The following is a 12,101-nucleotide window of genomic DNA, read 5'->3' as shown; positions in this document are numbered from 1 at the left end:
AAGAGTCAAGTCTTGGGCTGGAGCTAACAACAAGCCCTATCTACATCATAAGTAGGTCAGTGAACCTAAGAGATGAGGCAAAAGAAGGCTATGAAATATGGGTAAGGTCCAATTTACATTACAAGTTGGAGCGATGTGTGTAACCAAGTTCCTTGACATATTTGCGGTCTAATATGTTGGGTGTAAACTTTGATAATGCAAGTGGTAGGAATAAGAGGTAACAACATTATTGTAATTCCTGTGCCACAGTTCCCATATTATGTCTGTAGTCAGTTTTATGAGGTGGACAAGGAGATGTTCTAGTGATTTGTTACTCAAAGCTAGCATAAAAACCGCAAGCGTTGTATAGAGGAAATATTTGACTTGCTGTGGTGAAAACAAAATATACACCACAGATACACCTATGTTAGATACAAGTATTAAAATTTGTTAAAAAATAATTAAAGAATAGCAAGAACAGTACTTCCATACTTATATAATACTATTACTCATTAGGAGTTCAACTATGTTAGACTGTAGCGCCATCAACAAAATATTCATATTGATGCAAAAATAAATTGACGCTTGCATCTTTTAGAGCATGCATTTCTCAGAAGTTACATGAAATAGTAATAGTTATGCCCCACTCACTTTTAATTAAGGCAACGTCTAGACTACATCCCTCTGTTGGCAGAGGGATGTAAATGAAGTACTTTGAAAGTGCAAATGAAGCCAGGATTTAAATATCCCACGCTTCATTTTTATAATCACATAATGGCGTGACTGAGGTTTACAGGATCTTTCGAAAAAGCACCCTGTTTTCGAAAGAACCGCGTCTAGACTATGGTTTCAATTTCAAAATAGCACTTTTTTGAAACAGCGCCATTACATGATTATGCAAATGAAGTGCAGGATATTTAAATTTGCACTTTTGAAGTTTTTCATTTGCACCCCTCTCGCAACAGAGGGATGTAGTCTAGATGTAGCTTAAGAGAAGTTTATCTGGTTGGCTAAAATACAAAATGTTAGAACTTCAAAATTCCATAATTAAGTAGTAGATTCAGCTTGGCTTACAAATGGTTACTTTCAAATCACTGCATTCAACATGTACACATTCTGTTTGGTACCACATACCCTTTTTGCCTACATCTGAGGTTGAATCTTGCCACAAGTATAAGGTAACAACTATGAAAAAGAACAATTGTGTGTATCTCCAACACAGCTTTTCTACAGCTTATTAGGTACAAAATCTACTTTACTTGCCCTTCACCACAACAATACTGAAAAACATCTATTTTATTTCACTGGGGACTTCACTCCAGCAAGAAATTTTGCAGAACTTACATAACTCATCATTATGAGGTATAACAACTGTAAAATTAAGGCATCCATGCCACACGAGTCTATTTCAAATTTACATTACAAAGCAATCAGAAAGAAACAGTACACAGTTTCATATGGTCGTCAGACTTTACCATTTGAGAAAACCATTTCAAGAGCTAGAGATCTTTTGTTTTAGCATGTGTAACTCATTATGATATTGAAATGTGTCAAGACACTAAAGAATTGAGGAAGCAACCAGGGCTATAGGACCAAGTAGGTTCCCCACCCTTGTTCTTTTTTGGGTCAGTGGCCAGTGATCCATAGAAAAAAATCAGGTCAGGGGCTGCACACAAGTGAGAAAAACAATTAAAAAAAAAACACCCCTCACCAGATTGGGCTCCTCAATGATGGGGGAAGCCCCAAGCCTCAGGGCCCCAAGCTCCAGATCCAGGCAAGCCAGGGGCTGCATCCAACCCCCGGACCTTAAGTTCCCCACTCGAAAACAGTGCCCCCAGTTCTCCCAGCACTCTAACAGGCTTGCCAGGAAATCTTCAGCAAATCACTTAACCCCATGTTTATTTTCCCCATATGTAAGATGGTTTTCACCACCTTTACTGCAACACTGTAAAAATTAGTAGTTGCACAGCACTATTGTATATGAGCAGTAAGTATTTACTGAGATTCTCAAATGAAAGGATTCCTAAGTTGCATATAAGCCTCACACTTCTCAACAATACAATTAAGAAAGTGTATATACCTCGACAAGCTACAGGATACTGTCTAGGTTCAGACGTGGCAATAACCTGAACATTGCCCCCTATAAACGTAGCGAAGTCAAAGAGCTAGAACAAGAACATATGACGTATAGGAAACGTAAGGGGGAGGAGTGAAGACTAAGCAGACACTTCGAGCGTTTATAGAAGATTCACTCACCTTTCAGATACTCGCACACAATATAGCACTTATCACTGGTAAACAAACATAAGTAGGAGTTAAGTGACGCGGCTAAGCAAAGTGTGTAGAGTTTGATTCTACATGGTTGCAGATTCATAGAAACAAGGCACAGAGGGATCTCCATGCACACGCTACTTACCAGTAAGCAGTCACAGTTCACTTCAGATTTGGGATCCCTTAACATTACATCGATTTTTTCAAACCGAGACTCAAAGTTTTCTCCTGTCGACATGTTTTCGAGGATAAAGTTTTCCTTATTTCAGAACAAAGTAAGTTAAACCACCAGGCTGCGATTCTTCCTGAGTATCGCCTAGATCGGAGAAGTCAGGACGGGAGGGGGGGGGGGGAGGAAAGTCCTCACACGCCCCCCAAGATTTAGAGCCGAGGGTGGGGCAGGAAGAGCTGCTTCCCCCCTAACGCGCACACACGCGTTTCTAGGCTGTGATCACAACCCTGCAGGCTTCCTTGCTCCACCTCTGTCTCACCAGCCGCATTTCGCCAGCCAGGCGGCCGCCCTCGGAGCCAGCGGAGCGGTTCCTCCTCTCGCGGCTGCCGCTGCTCGGCGCCAGCTCCCGAAGAGCAGTTTTCTTTTGAAGCGAAAACCACCATGAAAACAGGAAACTCCTCAGCGCCTCGGAGCTACTCCCTCCATGGAGCCCCTGGGGCGGGGGTGCGGAGAAAGGCGCTGCCCCCGCCCTGTGCCCAGGCTGCTCCGGGCAGCGGGGGTGCCAGCTGCGCAGGCCTCCCCGGCCCCCACTTCCGGGGGAGCAGACGGCCTCTCTAGAGCGCGGCGACAGCCCTCGGGCACGAACGGCTTCAGCGGAGCGACAGCGGCATCTTCCGCCCTGCCTGGCCCCGGCGGCTCCTCCGCGGTTCCCCCGCGCCCCTCCTGACCGGCCCCGCAGGGACTCGCCGCCCGCTTCAGTCCCCGGCCGGGAGCCGCGCTTCAACTCGCCGCAACTTCCAGCCCCGGCTCCTGGCCCATCTCTGTCCCCCAGGGGCCCGTCGAAGGAAGCCGCTTCTCCGGCAGAAGGAACCGAGCGACGCAAGGTCCAGGGGCAGCCGCCTCAGTAAGCGAGGGGGAGACTCAAAAATATGTCCGCCTTCCGCTTAAACCGAAGGGCCTGGAACCAGGGCGCATGCGCCAGTGAGTGGGGGGGAGGAGGGGAGAGGGAGGAAGCGGTGCAGAGACCAAAAAGCTCGCGCTTCCCCCAAGCCCACCGCTCAACTGCCGCCGAGCACGCGCGAGCGAATTTCCTGCCCACGCACGAACTGACGTGACGGGTGGAAGCGCGCGCCCGCTACCCGGATGGATGCCCACGAGCCGCCGGCAGCGTTCGCCGCTGGTGCGCGAGCGATTTCTCGTGGGCCAGTCAGCGCTAGTGGAACGTTGAGGTGGCAGGAGGTGAGAAGCTGCAAGGGAGTAGCAGGGTTGTGGTATGTCCTGCTCCAGCCTCTCTCCCCGTCTTTCCAAACTGCCGTAAACTAGAGACCGGGGTGAGCTTCAGGATAGGGACCGTTCTGCGGCAGGGGTTGTCTATTGCATAAGGAAGTTAAGTGCAGTTGCAGAAAAAGGAGCAACGGCACTAGTTGAATGGGAAACTGAAGCTGGCGAAGTCTGCGCTTTCAATATTGTAGACCGCTTCAGAGTTGTTCCCCATAAAATGTGCTGATGTCACTTTTAAAAGGATGTTGCTGTTTTGCAAGGGTGCTCTCACACACTATGCTTTCAGAGCTCCTCTACCAATTATGTTGATTAGAGAGGTACAATTCTTGGTATAGCCTTGCACCATCCGGAGTCAAGAAACTGAGACTTTGTGATCTTTCCACTCCCGACTCTCCAGTTTCAAGTTTACTGTACACTGCAAGCAGAAAAAGTAGTTGCATAAAACAGCAACATATCCAGGACACGTAGACTGGGAGTGGACATTTGGCCGCCGGGATGGAGTGTCTCCGGTGCAAAGTCTGCTTCCCTGCACACAATCCATACTACAGGAGGCCCCGAGATGCGATATTCTGCCATATACAATCCGCCAAGACCCACACGTGGAACAGAGACTGACAAAGTAAAAATAATACATCAGAAGTTTAAAAAAACATGGTATTGAACACTTCAGCTCTACAGTATTTCTTGAATTGCTGCTTCATTTTTACAAAGTAAAGTATCTATGAACAAATATTTATTTGTAATTCCAACAAGGATCATCACTTTTTAATTATTACTCAAATGGTATAGATTCGTTACATATCAAGAAGTTCCTGTGCAGATTCAGTTCCTTGCCTTCTGTTGCAGTTGCAAACTGTGTTATATAAAACTTGTTTTGGATTGCATTGGAATGGGTTACCCAGGGAAGTAGTGGAGTCTCCATCCCTAGAGGTGTTTAAGTCTCGGCTTGACAAAGCCCTGGCCGGGTTGATTTAGATGGGATTGGTCCTGCCTAGAGCGGGGGGCTGGACTTGACGCCCTTCTGAGGTCTCTTCCAGTTCTATGATTCTATGATAAGGGGATGGTTGGATGAAATAACATGATCTTGGTAACTAATTGACCATTCATTATCAGTTGGAAATAGGTCAATGGAGGGATGATAGGAGTTGCTATAGGGAACTTTCTGGGTGTCTGGCTGGTGAGTCTTGCCCACATGCTCAGGGTTTAGCTGATCGCCATATTTGGGGTCAGGAAGGAATTTTCCTCCAGGGTAGATTGGCAGAGGCCCTGGAGGTTTTTCGCCTTCCTCTGTAGCATTGGGCACAGATCACAGCTGAAGGACTCTCTGCATGTTGGGGCCTTCAAAGTATTTGAAGGCTTCAATATCTGAGACATAGGTGAGAGGATTATTCTAAGAGGGGTGGGCAAGATTCTGTGGCCTGTACTGTGCAGGGAGTCAGACTAGATTATCATAATGGTCCCTTCTGACCTGAAAGTCTATGAAGACTACTAGTCATTAGAAAAGCAAAAGTTTAATGATGCGATATTCTCTATGAAGTGTAGAAGCAGGTCATTTATTTTTTAATTCTCAGCCATAACTATATATCTCCAATAATAAAAATAAATTATACAAAGTTATTGTTGAAGTACACATACTCTGGAACACTTGCTGGCTGCTACCACAAAACCTTGAATTGTTGATTGTTCTTTGAAATAGCAGTGTTCTGTTTGAATAACCTCCATCCACAGAGAACATATCATATACAAGACAAGGCTTATTATATGTGTATATTTGTGCAAAGGTTTTGTATGTGATGCAGCAAGTAATCTGTTTAAAATACAGCTAAAATAATCTTTATAGCCATAATAGTTTTTAAAAATTGCAGTTAAAGGATACATTTAAATAAAACCGAGAGAGACAGATTCCGCTACAAAAGCAGCAGAAAGAAGAGAAACTGTACAGCAGACACCAAGGGCATAGAGCCATTAGGTTGAGCACGCTGGAGACACATTAGTAACCTAAATAATGTATTAAGTCCCACTCTGAAAAGAGACACTTATTCATACATGTGTAACTTCATTGAAGCTACTTTATAGAATTGTGCATGTATAGAATTAAGTGCATGTATGCAGCACTGGAGCCTTAGCTATTCCACAGGTCTGTAACAGGGTCAGCCATCTCCTGAGCACCCGTCCATAGCCAGTGGTGGCACTTATAGCATCCTGCCTCTTATTTTCTGTCTTTGGGGCCACTTCAAAACATCACACTCTTTTTCATGACTAATGTTACCCTTGCTTGGGACTGGTTTAATAACAGAAACAGTTCAAAAGTATCCCTAAGGTTCCAAACTAAAGTCCAATGTTGCAACATAAAAATTCATACTCAGCTAATGGTGACAAATGGGAAGGACAAGAAAGGTCACGTGCCCTTCCCCACATGTGTGGTGGGAGCACATTCAGCAGGGACCTCAGTGGCAAAAAGAACGGAACAAGAGACAGCTGGGCAATCCCATGCTGGCAGTTCCTCTGGCGTATACCACCCCGCTCCTTTCACACAGCCACATCTGCTGAGGTCTGTACAGCCATGCAGGAAGATAGGGCTGGAGGCAGGGCTGGGGGAAATACCAATACAGACACAATGGAGGAAGTGTCTTCTTGGGCCATGGACTCCTTTTGCTGCTGCAGTTAAGAAATCAGTATCCAGTGTGGATCATAGAACACTAGAACTGGAAGGGACTTTGAGAGGTCATTGAGTCCAGTCCCCTGCCCTCAGGGCAGGACCAAGCACCATTCTAGATCATCCCTGATAGAGGCCTATCCAACCTGTTCTTATAGTTAGGAAGTTTTCCCAGCGTGTTTTTTGTTTTGTTTTTTTTTGTGCCAGTATGTACTGTCATCTTTTTTTGAGAGCACTCGCCGCTTTTCTACAGCACAGCCCCCAGCTGACCTGGGGAACACTCACGCCATGCCGTGCCAGATGGAAGCCTGCTCAGGACACACGGCAATTAAAGGGGCTTCCTTTAAAAAGCATCTCCCTGGTGCTTTTCTTTTCTTTTTTTTTTTTTTTTTTTTTTGACCAAACCCTAGTACTGACACCTTTTTTATATATATATATATAAAAAGCACTGGTTTTTCCTAATTCCCAACCTAAACCTCCCCTGCCCATTGCTTCTTGTCCTGTTCTCAGAGGCCAAGGACGATAATTTTTCTCCTTGTGACACCCTTTTGGATACTTGAAAACCTCTATCATGTCCCCTCTCAGTCTTCTGCTTTCCAAACTAAACAAGCCCAATTCTTTCAGCCTTCCCTCATAGGTCATGTTCTCTAGACCTTTAATCATTCTTGTTGCTCTTCTCTGGACCTTTTCCAATTTCTCCACATCTTTCTTGAAATGTGGTGCCCAGAACTGGACACAATACTCTAACTGAGCTCTAATCAGTGAAGAGTAGAGCGGAAGAATGACTTCTCGTGTCTTGCTCACAACACTCCCGTTAATGCATCCCAGAATCATATTTGCTTTTTTTGCAACAGTGTCACACAGTTTGAATTATGACCCTATCCTCCAAAGAAGTTACAACCCCTCCCAGCTTGGTATCATCTGCAAACTTAATAAATGTACTCTCTATGCCGATATCTAAATCATTGATGAAGTTATTGAACAGAACCGGTCCCAAAACCCTGTGGAACCAGATTTGTTATGCCCTTCTAGCATGACTGTCAACCATTAATAACTACTCTCTGAGAATGGGTATCCAGACAGTTATGCCTTCCCGCCCCTTTACATTAGCCCCATCTAAGTTGTATTTGCCTAGTTTATTAATAACAAGATAATGAGAGACCATATCAACTGCCTTCCTAAAGTCTAGGTATACCACGCCCACTGCTTCTTCCTTATCCACAAGACTTGCTATCCTATCAAAGAAAGTCATCAATGGCTTGTCATGATTTGGTCTTTACAAATCCATGCTGGCTGTTACCTATCACCTTATTTTCTTCCAGATGTTTGCAGATTAATTCCTTAATTACTTGCTCCATTATCTTTCCTGGCACAGAAGTTAAACTGACTGGTCTGTAGTTTCCTGGCTTGTTCTTATTGCCCTTTTTATAGATGGGCTCTATATCAGTCTTCTGGAATTTCTCCCATCTTCCATGATTTTTCAAAGATGATAGCTAAAGGCTCAGATACCTCCTTTATCAGGTCCTTGAGTATTCTAGGTTGCATTTAATTAGGCCCTGGTGACTTGAAGACATCTAACTTTTCAAAGCAATTTTTAACTTGTTCTTTTTTTTATTTTATCTTCTAAACCTACCGCATTCCCACTAGCATTCACTATGTTAGGATAGGACCCTCCCCACCAATGTGGGATAGGGAAGGGACAGGTAGAGTGCAGAGGCCTCAGGCCCAGAGCTGAGCAGATGTCACATGAGGACTTGTACCACACTGAGCCATCCTGTCCATAGGATGAATCAGGGTGGCTGCTCCAGACCCCATGCTTTTGAGGCCACCTCAACCATCCTATGGATGGGCGAGACCGGGGGATTACAGGAGCCTGGCATGATAGAAGGAGGAGTCACCTCCTCCACTCCACAGGTAGGCTGCCCCACCATCCTCTCCTGGTTTGCTGTGTGCATTAGCAAGCAGAGCGCTGCACCCCGGGGCACTCCAGTTCCTGTCGCCCGTGGAAAAGCAAGGTGCAGCAAGCCAGAGGAGGCTGCCAGGTCACACCGGCTCTTGCCACCCATGTTGTGAGTGGGGAAGAGGGGAGGTAAGTAACCCTTGTGCCACTGAACCAGGCTTCTATAATTCCCAGGGCCGTATGTTGCTCAAGGAAAGGGGTAAGGGGGGCTGGGGAGCAGTGTTCCCTCTAAGCCGCCCGGCAGTACAGTTTCACAGGTGATTAATCAGCCCTGCCCAGTCAGGGCTCCATGCATTGGAACTGATTAATCACCTGTGAAGCTATTCTGCTGCCCAGCTTGCAGGGAACACTGCTGGGGAGGGATGAAGCAAGGGAAAGGCAGGGTGGTTGTCCAGGCCCTGCGTCTGGGGCCCTGGGTGCGGAGGATTGCTCCAGATGCAGAGTTCTTCTTTAGTCCTAGTCTGCTCTTTCAAAAGCTGCCAGATCTAGCTTTTCCTAGCTGGAGTTCACCAACCAGCTAGGAAACACTTCTCCAAGTCAGGGTCTCCTCTGTCACATCTTTTTTTTTTCTCTGGTGAAGTAGACTTGACTGAATAGTCTATAACTGCCATGATTCCTCGGTACTTAGCAGTTTATATCTTTTCACTCTGCCCCATGTCTTTCAAATCATGTAACATCACCTTTTCAATAATACTTGTTGAGCCTTTCTAGTCCTGCACTCTCTGGTCCACTACATCCACTGTGATCCATCCTTGATCAGGCCTGGTCAAAGAGTTTGCGAGTTCAAGGCAGCATGCTGTGGTTGGCTGTGCCGCATGGGTAGGCAGCTCCCAGCAAGGGCAGCGAGTGGCCAGCTGGGTGGGCACCAGGTAGTGCAGGGCCCAAAGTTACCGCCTTGCTTGCCTTACCCAAGCATGATTTTAGTTAGCTGGATGTTCACTCATATAGGTGTGGCGAAGTTTCCCGTGGTCCCATAATGTTTGTTTATAGCCACTAGTCCTAGGTCTCAGTGTTCTGCGCTGTTATTTAGCTTTAAATTACCCTTAAATGGAAGTGTTAGTAATGCTGCTAGACAATATTGACTTCTTGTGGTCTGGCAAATTCTTTGGTTTGGCACCAGTCAGATCCCAAGGGTGCCAGACTAGAGTGGTTCAACCTGTATTCCATTTCACCAATGTTTTTACTAAATCATATAATGCAATTTTTTAAAACCTTAAGACAGTTTAATTCCTCAAAAAGCTTTTCCTTCTCTTTATCAGAGCCCTTACATGCCCATAAAAGGTGATCAATTATTTTTTCACCTTAAGGAAAGGACAATATGTCTTCTTGTTGGGAAAAGAGTTAAGCCACAGTGGGCAGTTAGTATGCTAAACAAAAGCACTTCATCAGTCCTATTCAGGTCCTGAATTATGTTGTAATCCTTAAATATAGAGAACAATTAAAAAACATCTGCTGCTGCTGTTTTCATTAATCCACATTTTTTGCCATTCCTCTTTTAAATTTTTCTGTACTAGGCTTTTGAATTCCTGTTTACCCAAGAGTATTTTATTTTAATCCTTCCATTTCTTACAGCATTTTTAACTTGTTTGTGCACCATTTTGTTCCCTTCAGTCCCAAAATGTTCTGGCATCGAAGCTAATGCTACGTGCTTTCTGTACTCTGTTATTAGAAATATAACTTCACTGATTAAATCACTTCTACATACTGAGACACCCTTTTTTAAAAAATGCCGTAAGGCCTGGAATTGAATTAAAAAAAAAAAAAAGCTGCTGGGCAAACATCCCAGATTCAATCTAATACCAGCATTATTACTAGTAGTTCAGATGTTATGACAGCTATATAGTCAGACAGTCTTTTAGATGTACTGATTCCCAGTTTTGGTATGCAGTAATGCCATTCCTACTCTTCCTGTTTTTCTTTTCTGAACCCATCTGTATATATTTGACAAAACTGACTCCACGTTTCATTTCTGAACCACTATACTTTGTTTTTAATACTTATTGTCTCTTTTTTACCCTTAAGTTTATAAAAAAAATCTAAATCCACATTTGGACATATGACTTTCCATCCATAACTTATTTTCAAAACTTAGTTTTGACTTCTGTTACCCTATTACCAGGACTCACTCCGAGTTCGGGTGGGAAGCTGTCCCATATCCGCGGTCCTCCCCACGAGACCTTTCTAATTGTTATGTATTGCTATGTATAGCCGTATTCAGACCCGCTTACTTGCCAGGGGTCGGGAAGGGGACTCGGGCCCTCCCTCTCTCCGAGCCCCGACCCAAGGCCCTAAGACAGGGACACTAGTCCCTTGCCAGTGGAGGGGGCTGAGACCCCTAAACCCTCCACTCATGGGGACCACAGCCCTGCCCTGGGTCACTTCTTCCCGGTCAAAGTTTGGTTCCCCAGCGTGGGGATAAACTCACCGCTGGTCGCCTTCTCAGGGGGATGGAAAGCTGCAGCTGCCCGCCGTTGGTCCGCCAACTAGGAGGGGTGGAGGGATGCTCTCATTCCCAGCCGCTCCCCCCTCTGTCCTCCTGCCCCCAGCCCTTTTGAAAGGGCCGCGGCTTGGCGTCTCCAGCTGGCCCTGCCCCTGCATGCACCGTCCCGTTCTCCGGGCACTCCCGGATGACGTCACGGAGGGCGTCATCAGGGCACGTCTGCCCGGGCCTCCAATCCCCGTCCGCGGCTGCCTTGGACGCGGTCAGCACGGCCCCAGGGTTCCCCACGGCTGACCTGCTGCCGCCCACCACCCCGCCTGTCTGCCCAGTCCCCCGTCTGACATTTATCTCAGTGCGGGGCAGCACAGATGGGCTGTATGCCCCGTCACAACTTCAGTCAGCTTTTCCTTGTCTTTCAACTCCTGCTTCCATAGTACTCAAACAGCATGTGGAGATCTAACACTCTGTGCCATAGTTTGCCTATCAAATTCCCCCAAATTCTCATAGGGTATGTCTACACATCAAAGTTAATTCGAAATAACAGCCATTATTTCAAATTAACTTTAATAGTGTCTACACAGGCAAACCGCTATTTCGAAATAAATTTGAAATAGCGGAGCACTTATTTCAAATTTGGTAAACCGCATTCTACGATGAATAATACCAAATCTGAAATAACTAAATTGAAATCACTGTGTAGACGCTTATTTCGAAATAGGGGCCTCCAGCCCTTCCCAGGGTGCCCTCGTGGCCACTCTGGGCCAAATCAGGAAAATTCTTCTGCTCCCCTCCCCCCTAACCCCAGAGCCCTTACAGGAGTAGAGTCTGTTTGGCCACAGGGCCTATGCCACCGAGGCCGCTTCCTGGACATCAACGTGGGCTGGTCCAGCAAAGCACACGACGCGCGGGCATACCGCAACTCCTCTATGTGCCAGAGGATGCACGCCGGGACCTTCTTCCCCGACCGCCACATCAGGGTCGGTGACGTGTACATGCCTGTCTGCCTGGTTGGGGATGCGGCCTACCTGCTACATCCCTGGGTCATGAAGCCCTACATGGGACACCTCAACCCCTCCTAGCAGGCCTTTAATGCCAGTCTCAGCAGGGCCCACATTGTGGTGGAGGGGGTGTGACGGGGCCCCGCAACCCCGCACTAAAACCCCCGCAGCAAAAGCCCTATTCGGGCAGCGGGGAAGCGCGCAGCGGCATTGTGCCGGGTGTACCCACGCCACAGACCAGCTGACCATCTCAGGCGCGGCGGTGGCACAGACACTGCGGGAGGGGTGGAGCCAGCTGGTGACGTCAGAATGACATCCCCCTCCAGCGCTGGGTGCGGCAGGAG

General features: G+C 46.5%; 1 protein-coding gene across 3 annotated transcripts in view; it reads right to left on the bottom strand.

The window, feature by feature from the left end:
• ROCK1 (Rho associated coiled-coil containing protein kinase 1) overlaps positions 1-4,156 on the bottom strand; it is a 146,065-nt gene extending 141,909 nt beyond the window's left edge. For all 3 annotated transcript variants that reach the window (XM_006139046.4, XM_075920910.2, XM_089776296.1), the window contains exon 1: positions 2,396-4,156. In XM_006139046.4, the coding sequence (XP_006139108.1) occupies positions 2,396-2,488 (93 nt within the window). In that variant the 5' untranslated portion in view covers positions 2,489-4,156. The remainder of the gene's footprint in view (positions 1-2,395) is intronic.
• Between the last annotated feature and the right edge of the window lie 7,945 nt (positions 4,157-12,101).

The sequence above is a fragment of the Pelodiscus sinensis genome, chromosome 2 (genome assembly GCF_052426305.1).
Source record: "Pelodiscus sinensis isolate ZL-2025 chromosome 2, ASM5242630v1, whole genome shotgun sequence".
NCBI lineage: Eukaryota > Metazoa > Chordata > Testudines > Trionychidae > Pelodiscus > Pelodiscus sinensis.
Note: the sequence above shows the minus strand (reverse complement) of the source record. Positions and strands in the feature narration are given on the sequence as shown.